Source organism: Triturus cristatus, chromosome 8 (assembly GCF_964204655.1).
Source record: "Triturus cristatus chromosome 8, aTriCri1.1, whole genome shotgun sequence".
NCBI classification, from domain to species: Eukaryota; Metazoa; Chordata; class Amphibia; order Caudata; family Salamandridae; genus Triturus; species Triturus cristatus.
In genome coordinates, this window is record NC_140591.1 from 1,701,036,109 (window position 1) to 1,701,062,393 (window position 26,285).

General features: G+C 50.7%; 1 protein-coding gene across 2 annotated transcripts in view; it reads left to right on the plus strand.

The window, feature by feature from the left end:
• LOC146808646 (NXPE family member 1-like) overlaps positions 1 to 26,285 on the plus strand; it is a 225,509-nt gene that overhangs the window by 121,414 nt on the left and 77,810 nt on the right. For both annotated transcript variants that reach the window (XM_085623683.1, XM_085623684.1), the window contains exons 2-3: positions 3,788 to 3,933; positions 5,044 to 5,753. In XM_085623683.1, coding sequence (XP_085479809.1) covers positions 3,844 to 3,933; positions 5,044 to 5,753 — 800 coding nt within the window. In that variant the 5' untranslated portion in view covers positions 3,788 to 3,843. The remainder of the gene's footprint in view (positions 1 to 3,787; positions 3,934 to 5,043; positions 5,754 to 26,285) is intronic.

Sequence of the window (26,285 nt, forward strand, 5' to 3'; positions counted from 1 at the left end):
GTTGCCGTCAGCGCCTGTGTCGTCACTGGCGCAACATTACAGGTGATACTCGCTGCCTCTCTAGATCAGAGGCGAACATACTCATATGGAAATGAATCGCAGGACGATGGACTGGAGTGTAGAGAGATACATCGTTTTTATTGTCTTTTTTTAACGGAAGCTGATAGGAAAGGGAGCGACAGCGAGGAGATGGGAGAGGCGAGGACAAACAGCAGCCAGGGGGGGAGCAGAGCTACGCAGAGAATGTGGAAAGGGAAACGCGGATGAAAAACAGATGGCGCTACTGTTAGAAAATGACCTAAACCTGTGGGATTATTACAGGTCCCCATCACAGGCCTCCACAGGCGTTAGTGCTGTGAGCGCCTCTATAGCATAAAACACCAGAATCACACGATTTTGCAGAAATCATTTTCACTCTTTCTGTACTTTGTGCTTCTAACACAACTACCTCTTACTAACCCATGACCTCCTTCTGTCAGCCGGTGCAGCTCAGCTCCGTTAATGCCCCTTCTCTGACTGCAGCAGCGAGGCCAGCTCCGTTAATGCCCCTTCTCTGACTGCAGCAGCGAGGCCAGCTCCGCTAATGCCCCTTCTCTGACTGCAGTAGAGAGGCCAGCTCCGTTAATGCCCCTTCTCTGACTGCAGCAGCGAGGCCAGCTCCGCTAATGCCCCTTCTCTGACTGCAGTAGAGAGGCCAGCTCCGTTAATGCCCCTTCTCTGACTGCAGTAGCGAGGCCAGCTCCGTTAATGCCCCTTCTCTGACTGCAGCAGCGAGGCCAGCTCCGCTAATGCCCCTTCTCTGACTGCAGTAGAGAGGCCAGCTCCGTTAATGCCCCTTCTCTGACTGCAGCAGCGAGGCCAGCTCCGCTAATGCCCCTTCTCTGACTGCAGTAGAGAGGCCAGCTCCGTTAATGCCCCTTCTCTGACTGCAGTAGCGAGGCCAGCTCCGTTAATGCCCCTTCTCTGACTGCAGCAGAGAGGCCAGCTCCGCTAATGCCCCTTCTCTGACTGCAGCAGAGAGGCCAGCTCCGCTAATGCCCCTTCTCTAACTGCAGCAGAGAGGCCAGCTCCGCTAATGCCCCTTCTCTAACTGCAGTAGAGAGGCCAGCTCCGCTAATGCCCCTTCTCTGACTGCAGTAGAGAGGTCAGCTCCGCTAATGCCCCTTCTCTGACTTCAGCAGCGAGGCCATGTCTAACCAGGAGCAACCCCAGTCGAGCACCACACAATTCTCAGTCGTGGCCGGCAGGGTTCGCGTGGGGGGTGTGTGGGGGATGGTATTTTAAAATAAAAAACTTCCCTTGCTCCACCAGTTCGGCGACCGCATCACGCGCCGCCTCAGCTCCTGGCGCGTTTTAGACAGCCTCCCTCCTCCTGCTCCCCTAAGCTAATCACAATGCTACAATGGCAGCGTTGTGATTGGTGAGGCGCAAAGAAGAGCGCCCCAGCCGGGCCGTTTTCTCTATGTAGGCTACCAAACAGTCCGTACCCACAACAGTGGGTAAGCCACTCCCACCTACCTCGAGCACGACCACCCACCTGCCCACCCCCAACCAGGCACTCCAGGCACTGCTGCTTTCTCGCAGTGCGAGAAGCAGAAACATAAAATGTTAGTTTTACCATTTTATGTTTCTGCCGTCTCGCACTGCGAGAAAGCAGTGGGGTGACGCCCCCACGCCCCAATGAAGGAGCAGGCAATGGCCAGTCTCCTCTGTCCCGTTTGTGGTGTGACTATCTATCTGTGAGATCGCTCAGGAGTTCCCTGGGTGTACGTTAGTCTTGGGCTAAGTGTAACCCCACCTGTGGCCTGTCAATTGGTAGGCTTTGATTTGGGTCGTAGAGCCTGTCTGACCACGTCTCTTTGACTTGGGGTTGGTGTAGAGGTCATCTCAGATAAATCTGGCAGCAGTGATACGAATTTGTGAGTTTGAGCATGCGTAACGTGGCGGTCTTGCATATCATTTTTACCGATATTCTCATTATTATACGTACAGTTGTTACATCATACATCAACATTGCATTCACTGATATGGATGTCATTACGCTTGCATAAGTTATAGTGTGCATCGATGTTGGATTTACTGGCATTGACATCACTGTGCATGCATAGATTAGAGCGTACACTGGCATTGCAGTTACTGGCATTGGCATCACTGTGCGAGCATAGGTTAGAGCGTAAACTGGCATTGCATTTACTGGCATTGACATCACTGTGCGTGCATAGGTTAGAGCGTAAACTGGCATTGCATTTACTGGCATTGACATCAGTGTGCGTGCATAGGTTAGAGCGTACACTGGCATTGCATTTACTGGCATTGACTTCACTGTGCGAGCATAGGCTAGAGCGTACACTGGCATTGCATTTACTGGCATTGACATTACTGTGCGAGCATAGGTTAGAGCGTACACTGGCATTGCATTTACTGGCATTGACATCAGTGTGCGTGCATAGGTTAGAGCGTACACTGGCATTGCATTTACTGGCATTGACATTACTGTGCGAGCATAGGTTAGAGCGTACACTGGCATTGCATTTACTGGCATTGACATCACTGTGCGTGCATAGGTTAGAGCGTACACTGGCATTGCATTTACTGGCATTGACATCAGTGTGCGTGCATAGGTTAGAGCGTACACTGGCATTGCATTTACTGGCATTGACATCAGTGTGCGTGCATAGGTTAGAGCGTACACTGGCATTGCATTTACTGGCATTGACATCAGTGTGCGTGCATAGGTTAGAGCGTACACTGGCATTGCATTTACTGGCATTGACATCAGTGTGCGTGCATAGGTTAGAGCGTACACTGGCATTGCATTTACTGGCATTGACATCATGGGCGTGCATAGGTTAGAGCGTACACTGGCATTGCATTTACTGGCATTGACATTACTGTGCGAGCATAGGTTAGAGCGTACACTGGCATTGCATTTACTGGCATTGACATCACTGTGCATGCATAGGTTAGAGCGTACACTGGCATTGCATTTACTGGCATTGACATCAGTGTGCGTGCATAGGTTAGAGCGTACACTGGCATTGCATTTACTGGCATTGACATCAGTGTGCGTGCATAGGTTAGAGCGTACACTGGCATTGCATTTACTGGCATTGACATCAGTGTGCGTGCATAGGTTAGAGCGTACACTGGCATTGCATTTACTGGCATTGACATCAGTGTGCGTGCATAGGTTAGAGCGTACACTGGCATTGCATTTACTGGCATTGACATCAGTGTGCGTGCATAGGTTAGAGCGTACACTGGCATTGCATTTTCCGGTATTGACATCATGGGCGTGCATAGATGACATCGTAAATCGATATTGCATTTATTGGTGCTGCCGCTGCTATGCGTGCATACATCAGGGTGTACATTGCTGGGATATTTATCAATCTCAACGAGACCTATGATATAAACGTCACTACAGACCCGTGATGTAAAGTGAATGCAGGGTGATAGTATAAAGCCAATACAGACCTATAATGTAAAGTCAATAAAGACCTACAGTATAAAGAAGCTACAATCCAGCAGGGACTCAGAGGTAAAAGGTTTCAAGGTGGAAGATTGTCTGAAAGGCTTAGGTAACGTCCATGACTATGGAATAAAGTCACCAGGGAAGGAGGTCTTCTTCCTTCTACAATGGCTGCTGTGTCATCTGATAGACAGTGGCATCTGTTTAGTCTGGGGGTCAAGAAATGGCTGCCCTTGTTCAAACAAATTGAAAGAAATGGTATTAACACAAAGTGAAAATGCCAGTGTCATTAATATGTTGTTTTTATCCCTGCAGCAAGAAGCATCTTTATGGGTTCAGCCGAGGATCACACACTGCTTCTGTGAGCCACGATGAAGAAGGTAGTCACGGTGGGAGTGATCATAATTACGCTCATTCTTCTGATTTACTACATGCTGCAAACGAGTCCTTTATTTGCACAGGTATGTACCTTTCCTCATGTTTCATTGGGCATTTTTTAATCTTTCATTATCTTTATCAAGCTCTGTCAGGTGCAAGCCCTCTTCAGTCTGTTTTCTTGCTTTATGAATGCTTCAATCACCCTGTCAGTCTCTTTCCTTGCTTTGTGATTGCTTCAAGCCCCCTGTTTAGGTCTCAGTTGGACCCCCTTGTGTGTTCCCAGCTTGGGCCCCTCTGGGATGAACCCCCACAGGATCAGCCTCTGGCCTCCCTTCTGGTCCCTTTTGAGCCTTCTCTCTCTGGGCCCCAGTGGGCGCTCTTCCAGGCTCCTCTCTATGGTCACCTTCTGACTGGGCTAATGGGCCACCTTCTTGGCCTCCTCCTGGTTCCAATCGAGGTTGTCTCTTTATCGTCCATCTTCGGAGTCCTCTCCTGTGTCTCCTGAATCAGAGCTTCCTTCTAGATCATCTTCTGGGCTCCCCTCTAGGCCTCCTTGTCAGCCTCTTTCCCAGCTCCTGTCTAGGTGTGTATGCATGAATGTATTGGTATTTTGTGTAGTAATCTCAAGCTGTAGAGTATTGGTAAGCCTCCTTTGTGGCCTCTGGTTGGGTTTCAATCTCACAGGACTCCTTTTGGACCCCTTTCCCCTCTCCAAGCCTCTTTCTGAGTCTCCTCCTTCTGGGCCTCCTCCAGTGACCTGAATCCCATCCATCGGGCCCAGGGGTATGGAGAAGCTGTTCAACCACTGCCCCCTCTGGGTGAGGTCCTTCCTTCTCTGCCCACCACAGCCTGATCTGCACCTCACTAGGAAAGGAAGAGAAACTCCTTAAAATGGAGCACAGGCCATCACCCAGCTAGCTTGAGTTCTATCTCTTTATGGCTGAAGGGCATGTTTGTTCATCCCACGGTAGCTCCAAAGATGACACTGGAAGGTAAATATTCTTATTTTAAACATTTCTAGTAGTGGACAGCTTTAAGAAAGTTTCATTTTGTTACCAGAGAGTGAGTGACTCTTGATAAAACCAGTGACATTGAACATACTTGTTTTAGAAGACTGTTGAAGTATGAGCCCATCAAATGTTTCAGGAAGAGCCTTGACGTGTGACCATAATGTCCTCCTCTTTTCTCTTCAGATTCCCAGTTTCAGGTATTTTTACGAAAGCTGCACAGATGCCCCAGAGGAGAAGGTGGAGATCGAAGCCCGCCTGACTGAGACAGACTTGGAAACCATTGAAATCTTCAGCAGAGTTGATGCCAGCATGCCCAAGGCCCCTTTCATTGGGAAGAACCAGACCACCAGTGCCAGCCACAGCCGGGCCACGATACTCAACCCCCAAAACTCATACTGCGTTGGGGACAACCTGGCGGTCCAGGTCGAGGTCTACGACTTCTCCGGCAACCAAAAGGAACATGGGGGCGACTTTTTAAGAGCCCGAATGTACTCTCCGGAGCTCAAAGCAGGAGCTTCTGGGGCGATTGAGGACTTGAACAATGGCACCTACCATATTCATTTCACCCTATTTTGGGAAGGCAAAGTGCGTTTCTCCATCCAGCTGATGCACTCCAGCGAGGCGGTGTCTGCCCTCTGGAGAGCCAGAAACAAAGGCTACGAGAAGCTTTACTGGATTGGCAAGTTTGTCAATGGGACAAAAGACGTCCAAGCAGAATGTGGATTAAAACTGAACTCAACAGAGGAGTTGTGTGAATACACACACCACTGCCACGGCGAGGTCTTCTACTGCCTCAGGCCTTCACGTGTGCCATGCGATGAGTTAAAAGCCATGGTCGCCAGAAATCGACAGCATTCCTACCTGAGCGACTCAGAAAAGAGTCTTTTTGACAAGTAAGGAGTCAGTGAGTTGGGCTTGTATTTGTACAGTGGCTCCAAGCAGAATGGAATAGGCTGTCCTCCCACACCATAAGAAATGTCCTTGATAATGGACCCTCGGCCAGTCAATATCATTTTGTGTGCTGCATAACTGTCTTCACATTCACTCCAACCCACTAGGGCTGAAGTTTAATTTTGTCTCTTCTCCCAACCCTACACAGTTTCCCCTTCTTTTCCTTCTCAAAACTAAGGGCCCAATTTAAAATGTAGTGGCCAGGCCGTCCTTCGCCAAAGTGACAGAACAAATGACTCCGTCGTCCTGGCAGAGGTGCCCATGACATTATCTTGAAATGTCTGTCGGCCGGCGGCCATTTCAAGCATTGACCGTGCCCGCTGTCATGGCGATCCCTGCCAATGTTCGTCACTTTGCTGGATGACTCCAAAGAACATATTTTTTAAAACAAAACCCAAAAGGGGATTTTGTGTTTGAAAATTTTAAATAAACAATGCCCCATGGCCATGAGAGTAATTCCTTATGGCGAGGGGGCCATTTAGCAGTTTTCACCTCCCCTTACCACCAAGGTGTTTCCTGACGGTGATGGGCAGTGAAAACTGATCTGTATGTCCGTCAATCCAAATGAAGGGGGCACATGGGCGTTACACAAGCCCCCGCTTCCCCATGGTACGGGGGCCCCTGAGCTGCAGGGGGCCCCTTCAGCACAGTACTTAAACCTGAGCGCTCCGTTTTAAATCTGGAGAGGGGGCCCCTCCGTGTACATTGCAGGGGGGGCCTTGAACTTTCGTTACACCACTGAGGGGGCAGGCATACAGGTGACCCCCCCTTACCCCACCGGATGTCGGAGGTGTATAACCATGGCAGAGACAAAGTAGTCTCTGCAGTCATTAACCCAAAGGCCCCCCCCCCCCCCGGCATTTAAATCAGGCGGGCGGACCATTTTGTTCTGCTCTTTGAGCCCTTGACAAATTCCTTCTCACCTTAATTTAATCAACTTGGCTAGTTTGTTTAAGTTGTGAAATGTGTGCAACATATCAAGACATAGTCCCGGCTTTTACTTCCATCATAAATAGACAAGAACCTAAACAAGAAGAGGCATTTTCAAGAGGAACATCAGCACTAGAAGATGCGGTTCAAGGAAATCCTGTTGATAAACAAGTTTATAAACACAGAACATGACAGAGCAGAGGTCGGTGGGTGTGATGGTGAGTCACTCCCTCAGCGGCAGATGTAGCCGGACCTCACTTCTGTGAGTCTTGAATATCCGTCCAGTAACCTTTGATAAACATGTTCTCTATATTAACTACAGAATGATCCCTCTGCGATAACTTAATGTCAGGTAAGTGCCACCGACGAGCCGGGAGCGGTGGGAATCCACGCTAGGACTTTGCTTGTCCTCTCTGTACCTGGTCACCCAAACAGAGGACAATATCAAATAACATTTCAGAATTAAACACACAGCACACAATGCTTCACAATACAAAACGCCCGCATATTCGAGTCAACCACAGGAAGGTTTGTTGATAACTTAAATCATTGCAGAGTCAAAGCCAACTGCTAGAATCAAACAGTTGGTCATTCTTAGTTTGTTTTGGGTGAAGCATGCCCAAATGAAGTGTTCTATCCCAAAAGATGATCAACTTTGAATATTGATACCATAATCACTCAGAACACTTGTAACCTTTTGAAGCAAATGTATTTTCCACTTGCCATGTTTCTTCTACAAAAAAGCTATAAAAAAAAAAAATTCCAAACACATTTGCAGTAGAAAATCAAACATCAAGACCAATATCAAACTATAAATAAAGGTTCTGTCTCTGTTTGCTCATCTGTTGGACATTACCAGGAGGTGGCCGTTCAGGACCTCCATGCCTTCCGCTGGGCACCATTGCACCCTTTGGTCTTTTGACTCTTGGTTGCTCCTCATCACTGCCACCTTGCTCTTCTTGCACAATGTCTCCTACGAGAGTCTCTGCTTCACCCGCTCCTTTTAGCATTCATCTTTGTTCTGCTCTTCCTGGCCAACAGGACTTGCTCTTCCAATAGTGGTGCTTCCGAGCGGCTCCGGCTCGCGGTGCTCACTTGTGCCTTCAGATCTGTTTTCGATCACTGTTGGCATTCTCACGCCAGTGGTCATAGTGTGGGGACTCTCTTCACCCCAACCATCTTCGTCTCCACAGCAATCCAGGACACACCTGGACCTCATGGGACGTGGAGTCTGGATCTCCGTCACTCTCTCTGGAATCGCGACTATGGGGCGTCCTCGCCTTGTTCTTGCCCCCGCGGCTTTAGAGAATCAATGGTACTTTGGGAATACAGAATACTTCTCTCAAAATAGAGATACAAGTAACCAGGGCGAAAAATCAACATTATTATGGTCCTTGGCATTTTTTGTTTATACGTTTTTGGCTCTGATTAGGTAACGACTTTAACTGTACCGGTCGCAAACACGTGTTGGCCAGTTGTTTAAGAGAAGAATGAAAGGGAGAGTTATTTATTCAATGAAAAAAGGTGTCATGAGTATATTTTGTGTTCTGTTGGTTGCATTGTAAAATACTAAACAGACCTTGAAACAGTGTGTCTCTTCTTTTAGATATTTAAATATTACTAGGGGAGTTTAAGAGCTATATCCATTTTTTGGGATTTATTTCAGTTTCGCGGCGTCAGATCACCTCTTCACATTCAGCTCCTATCTCCCCCTTTCACAGCAGTGTTGCTCACAAGGATTCCCTGGTATAGGCCCCTCGAACGAGGCTTCTGCACCAGGATCCAGTCTCCGGGACTGAGACTGTGGCGCAATCCTTGCTCTGCACATGGGGTTACAAATCAACCTGACGAAAGATAAAATCGAAAGATAGAATTCACCACATGAGCCAGCCCTCTGCATTATTCAAGAACAGCGTCTTCTGTGATGTTCATGACTGGCGCGGCATCAACACCTCATAGGGTGAGAATCCTTCTGAGACTCATCAAGACAAGTAGGAGGGTGTCTGGCCGTTTGAGGGGAGTGGAAGTGCATGCATTGAGTCTGGATTTCAATGCACCAATGATCCTTTCCACTGTTCCTGATTCTTCTGGTCTTTAACTGCAATGAAACTTTTGATCTATGCCAAGGGCTGGGCAGAGGAACTCCATGACATTATGTTTGAAATGGGTACCGCGATCCGATCCAAAAGAAACAGGCTTGCTAAAACTGGGAACCAATTCCCTCAACAACAATTTGGCAACAGAGAGGCTATCATTATTTATCGAGTATGCCTCGACACATTGGGAGAAAAGGCAGACATCAACCAGGATGTACCTCAAGTCCTGGCAAACCGGCATTTCAATAAAATCAATCTGAACGCGGGTAGAAGGGTCTCAGTTGTGACCATAAATCACATAGGAAAGACAGTTTTCTTGCCAGCATGTAACAACTGGCATGTAAAGAATCATTCACAAAAACCCTCTGCCTTGGACCTGAACCTGGTGTTGAACCAACCTCTGGAAGGTACAGATCATTTAATCCCTGCCGACACCGACATGGGTAGGGCCATGAAAGCGTTGCACCATTGTGGGCAATAGGGAATCTGGCGACACTGTCCTTCCGTCACTTGAAGCCCAGGTGTCACTCTCATCCCCGCTGCAGCCTTCTCTGACCATCCTTTACTTTTAACTGTCAGATGCCTCATGTTGAGTGTCTTTGAGTTCGTTTAGGGTATTCACCGTAGCCAGTAAGATCTGTCACATAGTCACAGTTCGTTTAGGTGTACATGGTTCATTTGGACTGAACGAGATGGACTCAAGAGAACTGTACCTGGCCGGCATGTCAGTCGCCTGATGTGACCGCGTCATCACTCCTGTGTGCAGCTCATTTCCCAACAGCAACTTCTTTGGGTAACTGCAGAACATCTAGAAGATTGAGAATGTGAATCCCATAGCTGACAGACCACACCAAATCCATACTGGCTGTCAGTGTAAACGGTAATGCTCATTTATTGGCCACAGAACATGCTCTTGTAAGTGCAAATAAATTGGTAACTGTGCAAAGGTTACATTGCTCAAGTAGGGTGCTTCCATGAAACCAAACCTTCAACAGATTCCATATGTGGCTCGCAAAGTCCCAGAGGGGTCTCTTAAACATGAGCCATCAACAAATAAGGTCATTCTGCCAATTCAACTGACGCATCCAATATGTCAGCTCTTGGCTTGGTAGATAATTCTGTGACATCCGCACAATTCTGCCCGAAATCGCCCTCCTCATCATTGGGATGTGAAATGAAAAAGTGTTGCAGAGGTTCAAGATGTTACATCCGAGGATGGAAATGTTTTCAGCTGCCATGATTATTTGCTCACATGGAGTCAACCGTCTCTTTGTCGTGCTGAGTTTGTGCTAATCAGCAAAATTTCAACTGAGTGAGGAACCGTTGCAATAAGGGGTAGAACCCATTCCGATCCCCTCCCTCTGCTGGATTCCAATGCTCACAGCAGCAACAGCTTTGAGACAACCAGGAAGTGCTTTGGCCACAGGATGCAGTGTGGCTGAAAAGTAAGCCAATGGCCATTTCGCTTCTCCGTGGGTCTGTATCAACACAGACAGTGCACACCCATCACATTTGTGACAGAACAGGAAGTCCTTCTTAGAGTCTGGCCTTCTGGTGCACTATATAGATTGGGGCCGATTCACAGAACTAATCTGAGACAAAATCCTAAACTTACTACTTTTGGTATTCACAGAAGCATTTAGTAGTAGTAAAGTCAGGATTTTGTCTTAAGTTTGATGTCAGACAAACTCAAGACAGACTCAAGACAGACTCAAGACAGAATCAAGACAGACGTAAGACAAAATCCTAACTTTACTACTACTAAATGCCTTCTGTGAATACCAAAAGTAGTACGTTTAGGATTTTGTCTCAGAATATTTCTGTGAATCGGGCCCATTGTTTCTGAGCTCTAGGAAGGCATTTATGCATTCATCATTCCAGGGTACCAGATCGCTCTGATCATTGGGCCCGATTCACAAAGGTAGATTTAGACCAAAAGTCTAACTTTACTACTTTTCAGTAGTAACAAAGGTAAGTTACTACTAGTAAAGTTAGACTTTTTGTCTAAATTTATCCTTGGGAACAGCGAAAAGTAGTAAAGTTAGACTTTTGGTCTGAATTTACCTTTGTTAATATTGAACTCAAAAGAGTAAACTTACCTATGTGTTTAGGGCCCGTTGCGTGTAAGCCTCTGTAGAGGTTTGCCACGAGGTAAAAGTTTGGAATCTAATTTCGACAGTAGCCCACCGTTCACAGAAGCACCCTGACATCTCTTTGTATTTTGGGCAGTTACATTCTCAGGACTGCAGAGATGCGTCCTTTAGACTCTTCTCTTTGGACACCTTTCTCACTCCCGTCTCAATGCGTTGCTCTAAGTATATGCCTCTTTCTGGCTGAGCTGGAGTTTGTTTGGAGATATCTTGTGCTCGTTCTCGGCACGGTGATTCAACAGGGCAATGCTGTCTCACCTGCATCTTTCTTTCGCTTTAGACGCCATCAGTAGGTCTGATGAATATTTCGGTAGCACTGATTCACCAGGCAACGGTAAAGTCTCAGTATCTAATTAAAGATTAAAAGACTCCGAATACCCTTGTGGGAGCCCTGACCAAACTAGGGTTTTACCCAAATAGTTGAATGCAAAAAGAAAATGACTGTCCTCATGTAAAGGAATGGAAAAGAATGCCAGGCACAAGTCGAGCACCGTGAACCACTCTGCATCCGATTACTTTACAATCTACAGAATCTCGTGTACAGACTTTGCTAACACGCAACATTTTGCTGTATTTGAGAGCTAAAGCTCTCAGTGCAACCCAAACACCAATGCCAAAACAAAACTACTAACGCCTTCACGTCGTTGCCCTCGTTATCTTGGACACTTCACCTCTTCCGTAAGCCCCTCCGTTTCAAGTGCTCATTCACCTTTGTGTATTTAGTAATAACTTCAGAGGATGGACCATTTTGGGCTGGTCTCATGGGCTCTTCTGTGGGCCAATTCACAACTCCCTTGCACTCCATACACAAACCCCTGGGGATGACAACACCAAACAACATATTCAAAGCTTCCCAAAGCACCTTTGACACTGTAACTATGCTCTCTACTTCTTCCTACTGTTTGTCTGGCTGCTCTCTCAACTTGGGACTGTCTTGGTAAATGATAGTAGATGGGATTGACTCCAAGCCACACACCCCCTCCTACATTCGTTCCTCTTATAGGGTACTCGTCAGTCTCTCCAGCTTTGGACTTTCACCTCCTTCAGCTCCACCTGCTGCTCTTTTCTTACTGGCCTTAACTCCTTCCTTCGTTACCCATTTATCCTTGGACCTCTTTATTTCCCTCCATTGCTTTGTTGGTTTCATAAACTCTTTAATGTGCACCATCAAACTTCGTCATTTCCTTTCTTCTATCTCTTCATTGCTCATAATCATTCTGAAATTTACCCGCATATATTTTTTTCTCATTTTGTTAATCTTACACCCTCCTCCCACCTCTCCATTTTCTCATGTGCCTCATGGGTCTGCCTAGTAGCTTCTTTGCTCAGCTGGGTCATAGGTTTTCAATCTTTCTGGATCGATTGTACCCCTCAGAAGCACTTATAATACTCCTCCTAGTGTAGCACAGTGGCTTCTATGGACACTTGTTCTTTGTGGAAGTCTGATTCTGGGCCTGCTGCAGTGGTAACTGTAGGCGGAGCATCAGAACCAATCAAACACTCACACCCAGCCAACAGATCTGGGTTTGATCCATCACCGTTCTTTAGCCCACTCTGCCACCCCAGTTCAGACATGGCCATATGCAAATCAGTCTGACCCTGTGCCTCATGGGAACAGTCCAGCCCGAACTGCCAAGCCATGCCTTCCCTGGACCAGAAGCAAGCTTCCTAGGACCGGTTTCTGGCATTTCAGCCGTCTTCAACCAGGCTTGCTTGAATCCAGTGGCAAAGTGAGCAAGGGACTCAACGTCTGAGCATACCCTGCCAACTTATGGCGAACAAAGCGGTACAATAAGGGGGTGGTGATGGACGGAGCATCAGAACCAATCAAACACTCACACCCAGCCAACAGATCTGGGTTTGATCCATCACCGTTCTTTAGCCCACTCCCTTTTGTATCACACTGAGCAGGCCATTTCTTGGGCTGCAAGCTCCCATGCATCCAGCGCCTCACACTGAGCAGGTCCTCTCTCGAGCTGCAAGCTCCCATGCATCCAGCGCCTCACACTGAGCAGGCCCTCTCTTGAGCTGCAAGCTCCCATGCATCCACTGCCTCACACTGAGCAGGTCCTCTCGAGCAGCAAGCTCCCATGCATCCAGCACCTCACACTGAGCAGGCCCTCTCTCGAGCAGCAAGCTCCCATGCATCCAGCACCTCACACTGAGCAGGCCCTCTCTCTCGAGCATCAAGCTTCCATGCATCCAGCGCCTCACACTGAGCAGGCCCTCTCTCGAGCAGCAAGCTCCCATGCATCCACTGCCTCACACTGAGCAGGCCCTCTCTCGAGCTGCAAGCTCCCATGCATTCAGTGCCTCACACTGAGCAGGTCTTCTCTTGAGCAGCAAGCTTCCATGCATCCAGTGCCTCACACTGAGCAGGCCCTCTCTCGAGCAGCAAGCTTCCATGCATCCAGCGCCTCACACTGAGCAGGCCCTCTCTCTGTTGAGCAGCAAGCTCCCATGCATCCAGCGCCTCACACTGAGCAGGCCCTCTCTCCAGCAGCAAGCTTCCATGCATCCAGCGCCTCACACTGAGCAGGCCCTCTCTCGAGCAGAAAGCTCCCATGCATCCAGTGCCTCACCCGGCGGCCGCCAAACTTTCGGAGGCGCTGACCCCGTTGGGGCTCATCCCATACTTTCAGGAGCCTACGCATGTGAAGGGGCATACCCTTGACCAGGTCTTTTCATCTGTCCCTCTCGAGGATATTGAGATCACTCCTGTCTTATGGTCTGACCACTTCCTCGCTAAATTTGTGATCAAGGGCATAGTTAAATCTGTGCCGATCCCGGTACATCAACAGGGTCGTGTCCACAGGGCTTTTCATCGTGTTACCCCAGAGATGCTGGCCCAGGCAGCTGAGGCTCATCCTTGCCTTCTCTCAGGTGATCTAGACAAGGATCCGCAGACCATACAAGACTGGCTACTGGATAGGCTTAACGATCTTGCCCCAGAAGTAACATCCCGCCCGACATCGAAAAGGGTCTCTACGCCTTGGTTTACCGCTGCACTGTCGGCTACGCGGCAGCAGTGCAAGGTAGCCGAAAGAGCCTGGCGGGCACAATATGACCCTGTTGCCAAGGTGGCATACAAAAGGGTGGTTAAGGCTTATCACCGGGATATCCGTGTGGAAAAAAAAGCTTATCTAGCCAGGAGAATTGATGCGGCTTCCAATTCTGGCAAGGAGATTTTCTCCATTGTGAGAGAATTCACCTCACCCTGGTCTAACACCTCGGACCAAAAACCATCAGGCACCTGGGCCACGGACCTTGCTGACTTCTTCACGAGCAAGATCCAGCGCATTCAGGAGTCATTCCAGGTACCAGTGTCTGCGGGCCAGACTGAACCTGACACCACCACACTGCCACAGGCCGGGCCAGGGGCGACGTTGAGTGTATTTCCTTCTATCTCTGCTCCGGACTCCCTGGCTCTTATGGGCAATTTAAAATCGGGTTCTCCTCTCGACCCATGCCCTGCTAAATTTTTGGCGAAAGTTGCGGAGGTGATCAACCCGCTGGCTAATCCGCTCTTAAATCTTTCGCTGAGGCTTGGTGTGGTTCCGCAGGCCTGGAAGCAGGCGATGGTGATTCCATTGCTTAAAAAAATCTGGTCTTGATCCGAAGGCCCCGGTTAATTATAGGCCCATCTCTCTGTTGCCGGCCCTCACGAAGATTCTGGAAAAGCACGTCCAAGGCGTGCTCTCCAACTTTCTTGAATCTAATGAGATCCTGCACGCCTCCCAATCGGGCTTTCGTCCCCATCTCAGTACGGAGACTGTGCTCCTGGAGGTCTCGGAAACCATTAAAGAGGTTCTGGACTCTGGGGGCAAAGTCATGCTGGTGATGCTAGATCTGTCGGCGGCGTTCGACACCGTTCCCCATGATGGTCTTCTCGTTAGACTTTTCGAGATTGGCCTACGGGGGACGGTGTTCGACTGGTTCTCCTCTTTCCTAGCCGGCCGCCGGCAGTCGATCTGGGCCCCGCCGGATTCCGCCGTGATGCCGCCTCTGGGAGTCGGGGTCCCTCAGGGCTCTATTTTGAGCCCGACCCTCTTTAACATCATTATGACCCCATTGGCGGCGTTGGCGGAGTCGCATGGTGCCCAGATCGTATCCTATGCGGACGACACCCAGCTCCTCTTCTCTTGTAAGAGAGGAGGCGACTTTGATGGGGAGAGTATTCGGGATTGCCTTGGGGCTGTCTTTCACTGGTTCCATCTAAACAGCCTTAAGTGCAATTCGGACAAGTCCGAAGTACTGTTCTTTGGGTGCGATACAGAGCCAGATTGGCAGACCTGGTGGCCGCGGGATATGTTCCCTCCGTCCTGCTCCTCTCAGGTTGCTAAGAATCTGGGGGTGAAGATGGACAACAGGCTTACCTTGAAATCCCAGATCCTGGGGGTGTCGGGCATTTGCTTTGGCATCCTCAGGATGCTGCGGAGGTTTCTTCCTCTGTTATCCGTGGATCACAGGGCGCTGACTGTCCAGGCTCTGATTGGGTCCAGGTTGGATTACTCTAATGTTCTCTACCTGGGCCTCCCAGAGTATTTGTTGCAGCGGCTTCAAGTGGTACAGAATGCCGCTGCAAGGGCAATCTTTGGCCTTAGCAGGCGCTCCAGGGCCTCGGGCCTGTTAGCAGCTTTACACTGGCTTCCTATCCGCAAGAGGATTGCCTTTAAGGCGCTGACCTTGGCTTACAAAGCTCTCCATAAGGAGGGAGCCAAGTACCTCCAAAAGAGACTGGTTTTTTACCATCCAACCAGGTCTCTGAGGTCGGAAGCCCTGCATCTTGCTGTTTTCCCCCGGGTAAAGAAAGCGCGCCTTGGAGGCCGCTCTTTTGGACTGCTGGCTTCTCAGCTGTGGAACTCTTTACCACTGGCTTTGCGGGGAGTCTCCAGCCTATTAGCTTTTAGGAAAGGCCTTAAAACCTGGCTGTTCACTCAGTAGCCTGCCCTCCGTGAATCTCTGGCCCATTCTTCGGTTAGTTTTATCTTGTGTTATGTCTGTTATGTTGCAGTATTGTCTCTTTCTCCATTAAAGCGCCGGGACACTCTTTTTGAGTAGCCGTGCGCTATAGAAATAAATGAATAACATAACATAACATAACATAACACTGAGCAGGCCCTCTCTCAAGCTGCAAACTCCCATGCATCCAGCGCCTCACACTGAGCAGGCCCTCTCTCGAGCAGCAAGCTCCCATGCATCCAGAGCCTCACACTGAGTAGGTCCTCTCTCGAGCAGCAAGCTCCCATGCATCCAGCGCCTCACACTGAGCAGGGCCTCTCTCGAGCAGCAAGCTCCCATGCATCCAGCGCCTCACACTGAGCAGGCCCTCTCTCGAGCAGCAAGCTCCCATGCATCCAGCGCCTCACACTGAGCAGGCCCTCTCTCAAGCAGCAAGCTCCCATGCATCCAGCGTCTCACACTGAGCAGGCCCTCTCTCGAGCAGCAAGTTCCCATGCATCCAGCGCCTCACACTGAGCAGGCCCTCTCTTGAGCAGCAGGCTCCCATGCATCCAGCGCCTCACACTGTGCAGGTCCTCTCGAGCAGCAAGCTCCCATGCATCCAGCGCCTCACACTGAGCAGGCCCTCTCTAGAGCTGCAAACTCCCATGCATCCAGCGCCTCACACTGAGCAGGCCCTCTCTCGAGCAGCAAGCTCCCATGCATCCAGAGCCTCACACTGAGTAGGTCCTCTCTCGAGCAGCAAGCTCCCATGCATCCAGCGCCTCACACTGAGCAGGGCCTCTCTCGAGCAGCAAGCTCCCATGCATCCAGCGCCTCACACTGAGCAGGCCCTCTCTCGAGCAGCAAGCTCCCATGCATCCAGCGCCTCACACTGAGCAGGCCCTCTCTCAAGCAGCAAGCTCCCATGCATCTAGCGTCTCACACTGAGCAGGCCCTCTCTCGAGCAGCAAGTTCCCATGCATCCAGCGCCTCACACTGAGCAGGCCCTCTCTTGAGCAGCAGGCTCCCATGCATCCAGCGCCTCACACTGTGCAGGTCCTCTCGAGCAGCAAGCTCCCATGCATCCAGCGCCTCACACTGAGCAGGCCCTCTCTAGAGCTGCAAGCATCCATGCATCCAGTGCCTCACACTGAGCAGGCCCTCTCTCGAGCAGCAAGCTCCCATGCATCCAGTGCCTCACACTGAGCAGGCCCTCTCTCGAGCAGCAAGCTTCCATGCATCCAGTGCCTCACACTGAGAAGGCCCTCTCTCGAGCAGCAAGCTTCCATGCAACCAGTGCCTCACACTGAGCAGGTCCTCTCGAGCAGCAAGCTCCCATGCATCCAGTGCTTCACACTGAGCAGGCCCTCTCTCGAGCATCAAGCTCCCATGCATTCAGTGCCTCACACTGAGCAGGCCCTCTCTCGAGCTGCAAGCTCCCATGCATTCAGTGCCTCACACTGAGCAGGCCCTCTCTCGAGCAGCAAGCTCCCATGCATCCAGCGCCTCACACTGAGCAGGTCCTCTCTCGAGCAGCAAGCTCCCATGCATTAAGCGCCTCACACTGAGCAGGTCCTCTCTCGAGCAGCAAGCGCCCATGTATTCAGTGCCTCACACTGAGCAGGCCCTCTCTCGAGCAGCAAGCTCCCATGCATCCAGCGCCTCACACTGAGCAGGCCCTCTCTCGAGCAGCAAGCACCCATGCATCCAGTGCCTCACACTGAGCAGGCCCTCTCTCGAGCTGCAAGCTCCCATGCATCCAGCGCCTCACACAGAGCAGGCCCCCTCTCGAGCAGCAAGCTCCCATGCATCCAGCGCCTCACACTGAGCAGGCCCTCTCTCGAGCAGCAAGCTCCCATGCATCCAGCGCCTCACACTGAGCAGGCCCTCTCTCGAGCAGCAAGCTCCCATGCATCCAGCGCCTCACACTGAGCAGGCCCTCTCTCGAGCAGCAAGCTCCCATGCATCCAGCGCCTCACACTGAGCAGGTCTGGGCTGGGATTTCACATCACACATCCCTCTCCTCAAATGCTCAAGCTTTCTCCATCTAATGGTACCACTAATGGGAAACTGCATGTTCTTGTCATCAGAAGTAATCTTGCTCTATTCTTTAATCCTCCCACAACTTGTAAGCCCCATATTAAGTGCCGTGGCATAAGAAGGCGTGGCCTTGGGAGGCATTTTCTCTCCCTTTCAAACAGGACAAGGATTATTAATATTAATTTATTTTTATTGAAAAGAAGCATCGGTTCATATAAACAATACAGAGGACACCATAAATGAAATATACAATGACGGTTTGAGGGAGACAATTACATTACAACATAAGGAAGGAACTTCACGGGGTAGAGGGGACATATGATTCAGGGCATTCAGGCGGCGTACAGATGTCACCCCAAAAACTATTCCAAGGGCTCCAGATACGTGTCCACATTTTGAGGCGAGCCCAGGCGACATATACCGTCTTCTCCCGAAACATACATCAATCGAGATCTCTCTTTCAGGCCTCTAGAGCAGGTGGTTGTGCCGCTCCCCACAATTGAGCTATGTTTCTTTTTGCAATCATAAATGCTAGGGTAGCCCATTGTGTCTGGTGAGTATTGAGGTCTGTGGGTTCCCAAATGTTAAGGAGGCAGCATCTCTCCTCCGGCGAAAGACAGATATGTAGCACTGTGAATATTACCTTGTGTACCCTGTGCCAAAAAAGGCTAATAAACTTGCACTCCCAAATGATGTGCAAAAAAGTTCCCAGGTGGCCGCACCCTCTCCTGCAATCCCCTCGGTCAGTGCACCTGTAGGAGAGTAGGATCTGCTTCACATGGGTACCCCCACTTTTTGCTGGTGTTTCACTGTTTTTCGACCTTAGTCTGGCTGTGGCCCTGCTAATCAGGACCACAGCCTAGCTTCTTCCTCTCTAAAATGGTTTCCATGTACATTAGGTACATATCTAATTGGATTCTGGAGTGCCTTATAAGCCCCTAGTATATGGTATACTATGTACCTAGGGCATAGGTACCCCAGAGGCCTACCAGGGGCTGCAGCATGTATTATGCCACCCCTGGGAAGCACTCCAAAATAACACCACAGGTCTGCAACTGCAACCTGGGTAAGGGTGTGCTTGCACCCCTTACTGTGGTATAGGTTACCTATATCACTACCTTATACAGACACATATAAACCTATACGCCACTCCTATGGCAGGCCTTGACAATCCTGAAGGCAGAGTGCTTGGTTGTATGTGAGAGGGTGCCCAAGCATGAGCTGAGCCCCTCTGCAGCATTTGGAAATACTTCCTTATGGCTGTTCTGTGATACAGCCATACCATATACTCTTAAGTGCATTATAACCTCGCGGTAAATGCTGACTTTGGGATGGCTGCATCAAAACATGTCGTGTTTGATGTCAAACGCTTTGGAATACTCCCCACCCCCCCACCAGTTCTGGCGGCAGGGGTAGCATTCCACCCTTCTAGAGGGAGAGACATGTTCACACTAGCTAAACCCGGTTACATCCTTTCAAAGCCCTGGCATCACAAAATGGATGCCACTGCCACAGACACGGGTCTGGCCTCCTGCTGCTGGGGGAAACTCCGGCAGGGGAGGCCTGGACAATAGGTTTCCTGTCACAGGGAGGTGTAATTTCTAATTTAAATTTCTAATTTAAAACATTTGTAGAGCGCGGCGTACACCTTGCGGTTTCTTGGCGCTGGGGGTTGAGTAACTGAGGGAGAAAAGACCAGGAAAAGAATGAGATAAGTTTAGGCGGGGAAAGCCTGGCAGAAGAGGAAGGTTTTCAAATCTCTACGGAAGGAGAGGTAGTGGGATGCGGAGCGGAGATGGTCTGGAAGTGAGTTCCAGAAAGTGGGGGCCAGAAATGAGAAGTTAGACCCGCCCCACTTTTTGCGTGAGAAGCGGGGAATCTGGAGAAGAGACTTGGAGGAAGACCGGAGATCTCTTGCGGGGACATAAGGTTTGACTAGTGAGGAGATGAAAGCGGGGGCAGTGCCCTGACGGGCCTGAAAGACCATGCATCCGATCTTAAAGAGGGAGCGTTGTTTCACGGGGAGCCAATGGAGCTCCTTTAGAAGGGGAGTGGAGTGGTGGTAACGTGGAAGACCGTATACCAACCGAGCCGCCTGGTTCTGGATGGTTTGGAGTCTGCGCAGGCTGTACGCTGGAATGCCATGATAGAGGGCGTTGGCGTAGTCCAATCGCGAAATTACCAGGGCGGCTATGATGATCTTTAGTGCCTGGGGGGAGAAGAAACGGGAGACAGAGCGGATAGTTCGGAGAGTGAGGAAACAGGAGGAAACCACAGAGCTGATTTGTGAGTGAAGAGTGAGCTGATTATTGATTTTGACACCCAGTGTTTTGACAGTGGTAGAGGGGGATGGTGCCGGGCCAAGAGCGGGGGGCCAGAAAAGAGAGTTCCAGGGGCTGGATGAACCACCAGTGAGAACCAGCTCGGTTTTGTCCGGGTTCAGTTTAAGATGGTTGTGGTTCATCCAGTCCCTGATAAATGTCATAGTTGACTGGAAATTAGAGACCGAGAGAGAAGAAGGGGATAGATCAAAGATGAGCTGGAGGTCATCCGCGTAATTGTAGACGGTGACCTCCAGCTGCTGGAGTGCAAAGATAAGAGGGAAGATATAAAGATTGAAAAGTAAAGGAGAGAGAGAAGAGCCCTGGGGAACCCCGCAGGTGACAGGGAGAGGGGTGGAAGTGAAATCGCCTAGTCGAACCGCCTGGGTGCGGTCCCTCAGAAAGGAGGAGAGCCAGATCAGAGCTGATCCCCCGATGCCGGCCGCCTTGACACGGGAAAGTAAGATGGTATGGTCCACCGTGTCAAAGGCGGCGGAGAGATCAAGGAGGACCAGAGCCTGGTGGTGGTTGTCATCCATACCCTTCCTGAGGTTGTCTAGGACTGAGACTACGACCGATTCGGTCGAGTGCCTAGGGCGGAAACCTGCCTGGCGGGAGGCCAACCCCCCATTCGCCTCGACGTGAGCGCTCAGTACCGCGGTGACATGGCGTTCCATCACCTTGCCCAGGAAGGGCAGCAGGGAGATGGGGCGAAAGTTGGCCGAGATGGAGGGGTCCGCGCCAGGTTTCTTCAGAAGGGGCACAATGGTGGCCGCTTTTAGTGCAGGGGTCACAACACCCTGTGCCAAGGAACTGTTGAGGAAAGCAATAGGGGGATCCGGGCAGCTAGAGTAGATTTGCTGCAAAATGCGTGCGGGGCAGACGTCCGCCGGAGACCCCGACTTCACTTTGGGAAGTATCGCCAGAAACAATTCCTGAGTGAGAGGAGGGATGGAAGTGAGAGGACTTTGGACGGTAGGGGGGGAGGGATCAACAAAAGCAGGCGAGGGAAGTGGGATATTAGTCTTGATAGTTGTAATTTTGTCCAGGAAATAGTTATTAAGTTGGTCACAAAGAAGCTGGGAAGGAGGGACCTGGGGCGAGGTACGATCTGAGAATGCCAGGTCGTTCACAATGCCAAAGATTACCCTGGGTTTGTTGTCAGCAGACGTGATTTTGGTAGAGAAGTAATTGGTTTTTGCGACCAAGATTGCTGATTTATATTCAGCCAGTGACATGAGGAAGAGGGTTTTTGATGAGGGGCTGTAATCTTTCCTCCACTGCCTCTCCGCCCGTCGGGCGCTCAGTTTAAGATCTTTTAGGTGGTCGTTAAACCATCTATTGGAGTCCTTGAGACGACGGATGGAAATGCGGCGTAGGGGAGCCACTGAGTCGCAACCTCCCGCCAGCCAGGTGTTAATGGCCTTGGCTTGAGAAGCCGATGGTAGGCCGGTAAGGGTGGGGATGGAGTTGCGGAGCAGGGAGGTCAGGGAGGGGAGATCCAGCCTGTTCCAATTCCGCGACCAGGTGTTTTTAGCGTGCGGGGTTTTGGATAGTGGGTTATGGGGAATGGAGAAAGAGATGAGGGCATGGTCGGACCAAGGGCATGGAGAGACCGCCAACGAGGCCACTAGAAGGTTGAGAGACCAGACCTGGTCGAGTGTGTGCCCGTGAGAATGAGTGGGGACAGTTATATGTGGCACAAAGTTGAGGGATAATAAGGATTCTGTAAATTCTTTAGAAGCTGGGCACTCGTATGGGTCTGAGGGCCAGTAGTTGAAATCCCCCAGCACTAGAACCGAGGCATAATTGACCACCAGATTGGCCAGTAGGTCTTGAAAAGCTGGTAGGAATGAAGGTGAGGGCTGGGGGGGACGGTACGTGAGTAGGCAAGTGATGGGAGGGGAGGATAGAAGGGAGCGGACTACCAAAAAGTCAGCCGGGAGCATGGAGGGGAAGGGAAGTGATTGAAAATGCAAATCAGACCTGGCGATTAAGGCGACCCCACCACCAGCCCTTCCCGCCGGACGGTCGGCGCGTAGGGCCACGTAGGAGGGAGGTAGGGTAGCCAAGAGAACAGGAAGGGAGGTGTCACAGTACCAGGTTTCGGTCAGGAGCAGTAAGTCCGGTTTCTCTAAGTCGAGTAGGACGGAGAGTTCATGGTGGTGCTTGACCGCTGACCTGGTGTTGAGTAGGATAACAGAGAGTGGTGGAGTCGTGGGGTGAGGGTCGGGGAGGGGGGAGCAGGGTGACAGGGGAACACGTGGCGGGGAGAGAGGGGGAGTGGGGAGGGTGGGAGCAATGCCCAGTGAGGAGACGAGTCTACGGACGGGCTCCGGGAGTGGCCAGAGGCCCTGGAGGGCGATGAGGTCCTTAGAGGAATAGGACAGATTTTTGGCATAGTGTCGTGCCCCTGGCCCCGTCCGGTCGCGGACGGGCGCAGACGGGCTTGACTTATGCGCGACTTCGGCGCGCAGACGGCGCTCCCGCTGCGCTCGTCCGCTGCGCGTTCTGTAGATGCACATTTATGTAGACTGCCTCAAGGGCGAGAAGGGGGCGTGGCCTAGCGATGGGCGTGGCCAGCGGCGAAGAACGCCGGTGTGAGGGGTCACGTGAGCGCTAAATCCGCTCCGTGATGCCCTAAAGTGCCAGAGTGCAACAAGAACAAGATAAAAGCAGTTTTTAAAAGCAAGTCTTTCCAAATGTAAACAGCAGCGTCTACTCCCGGCTTTTCGCCTCAGGAGACAACCCAACAGAGCGCTCGTGGCTCAGCGCTTATGTAGGGCGGGAAGGGGGCGTGGCCTAGCGATGGGCGTGGCCAGCGGCGAAGAACGCCGGTGTGAGGGGTCACGTGAGCGCTAAATCCGCTCCGTGATGCCCTAAAGTGCCAGAGTGCAACAAGAACAAGATAAAAGCAGTTTTTAAAAGCAAGTCTTTCCAAATGTAAACAGCAGCGTCTACTCCCGGCTTTTCGCCTCAGGAGACAACCCACATCTGCCTGTCTGGGGAGGTGTAACCACCTCCCCAGACAGGCAGATGTGTATTGGTGCAGGGTGGGTGCATTCAGAGAATGTTTTTGAGACACTGCCTGGGGCACACAAGGTCTCCCCGTGCATAGCCCAGTTCAAACCGGTTGCAGGAGCACTCAGCCCCTGCTCTGGTACGAAATTGGACAAAGGGGAAGGGGTGTAACCACCCCCCACCCCAGGCCCACCCATAGGTGGGGCCTTAGAGTTAGTCCATCCCCTAAACTTAGTATAAGTATAGGAATCCAGTCCCTAGGACTTTAGATTACCCTGGACGAACCTCTGAAACATATATCCTAGACCTTTGACTTTCTATCACGACTAGAAGATGGAAGAAATCTCCCTTGGGGTCAAGGAGTGACTCCCCTGCTTGGCAGGCACCAAAGAAGCAACTGACCGGTCTGCATTGCTGAAGCTCCCGCCGGACGCCGAAGTCTTTGCACACCAGAGGTGGATTTCCAGACTTCGCCGAGGCTACCCTGAGTCCACAGCAAAGCTGAGGCCCGTGGCTATCGTGGGTAATGTGGAACCGTGACCCCTGGACACCGTGAACTTTTGCAGCAACAACACCTTCCTGGTCATCCTCGAAGTCGTGCTTTGGGCTCCGAGTAGCCCCAGCCAAGAGCACCTCCTGCACCAAAGATTGTTGGCCTCCACTCCACGAGTGACCCGTGGGCCAGCTCCAAGTGCGACTGCTTGAGGCTCCTTCGCGTTCACTAGCCCATTGGCAAGCAGGTCCCCACGAAGGCAACTCCACTTCTGTTTGGGCTTTTCTGGTTGCTCCAGTCTTGCTCCTACTTACCCTTGCTGGGTGAGTCCATCAGACCTTGCTGGTCTTCACCACAGTCCTTTCTCTGATTTCCTGAGACTTGCCGTTGCCAAGGCTTGTTGGGTCCTTTCTGGTCGTCGATACCGCAGCACTTGACAGACTTCGTGGGACAGCTCGAATCCGGCTCGTGGACTTCGTCAACGCCTCCTGGACCTCAAGGCTGAAGAGTCAAGGCACCTGTCAACTCACCTGAAGCACCCGGCATCTGTGGGCATTGGTCCATCCTGCCCTAGGTCACTGGCAAGTGACCCAGACTCTGTCCCCTCTGCTTTCAGGTTCCTTACATCCTAGATCCAGGCTTGGATCTCTCCGGACACTTCTCCTCTTCACGGCAGCAGCAGTTCTTTGCAGGCTTCCATTGGAATCGACGACGCGACCCGATACCAAAAGACACCTATGCACCCGGCTTCCCTGGGTGAGGTAACTCAAGAACTCCGGTACTCTTGAGGGTGCTAGCCCTAGAACTGTCTAAGTCCAAAAGGGTTTGGTCCTAGTTCGATTGGAAGTGTCCCTAATCTTTAAAATTCCAACCGCGACATTCCCCATAGAAAGTAATAGGAACCCGCGGTTGTGTTTTCACACTGCATACGGCTCCCGTGGGTCCCCTGTGTCACTTCCTTGGGGTCCCAGCGATTCTAGAGGCAATAGGCATACTACCTATTTCAGTTGTGGTTCTTATACCACTTTTTTAGTATATGGTTTGGTACGCCCCTAGGGCACAAACGTGTATTTGTGCTTTTACTGATGCTTAAACACTTGTAACTAAAGTACTTCGAACTCCAGTCTCATAAAGAGACTAGAGGGGTGTGTGTTATCTTAAATACATATATTTTGAATATATACCTGGTGTGGTTGTCTTTTCATTTGATCATTCAGGAGATTATAGACTGGTAAAACAAGCCGCTTTACATTCCTTCAAGATTTAGCCTGAAGGCTGCTCTCCATAGCTACCACTAGGATAGCTTTCATATAAGGTTGTCTTTAACCTATCACCATAAGGGGTTGTTTGGACTGATACAAGGTGCCCACTAGAACTAGTGGACAGCATATATCAGGCCACCTTCTCACAACACCCATGTGGACCATTCGCGGCCCGGTGATGTACACACAGTGGAGGATTTTTAGCTGCACCAGACGAAGGCACACCGGTATGGCGACCACTCTGGGAGATGACACCGCATCCTGCCAGTCTTAGTCATCTATCTCAATCCCATCTCTCACCCATTTCTCCCGCAGCACCTGAAGGGGGTCGGTCATATTGTTTATTAATTTGCTGTATATTAGGGAAATCGCCTTTTCGGGGAGGTGGCCGTCAAGGATCCTGTCCTCTAGGGGTGAGGCCTCAGGCGTGGTGGAGCCCGCCGGTAGGAGCCTCCGGAGTGTGTGTAGGATTTGGGCATAGCGGAAATATTCCGGATATCTGATAGTTCATATTCAACCTGTAATGCGTTAAAGGATTTAACTACCCCTCCCCCCAAAGGTCTTCGATTTGCGTAATACCAATGAGGTCCCATCTGTCGAAGCCTTTTGTTTTCCAGAGGCTGCCAAGTGATTCAGAGTCCCAGAGGGGGGTCGCCAACGTTAATTTACGTCCCCACCCAAAAGAAGTGGTTGCATCGTGCCAAACCCGAACCGAGTGTCTGGTGGGGCCCGTCAGTATATATCTGTTGGGCCACGAATAGAGTGCCTTACTGTAGTTTCCTCCGGGAAGCAACCATTTGTCCATGGCGTATCCTGGGTTGTCACCCCGTCCATAAGTACCGTGGTTTATGGCGGCCAGATGGGCAGCCCAATAATATTTTTTAATATCCGTAAGACTGATGCTCCCATCATACCAATTCAGGGTCAACTTATTAAAGGCGATACGTGCTTTACCATCCCAGAGTAAATCCCTCTGTAGGCCCTCCAGTTCTTTAAAGTATTGCGCGGGTAGCGGGTCCAGAGCGTTTTGTAGGACATAAAGAAAACGGGGTAGAGACATCATTTTAAACAATGCCGCCCTACTCAGTAAGGAGAGGGGAAGCGCTTTCCAAAGAACAAGGAAATTTGCTAACCAAATTGATAATTTTCCTTTCCGATTCTCGCTCCGCCACACCACCGATAATCAACAACGATAATATACCAAACCCAGTGCAGCA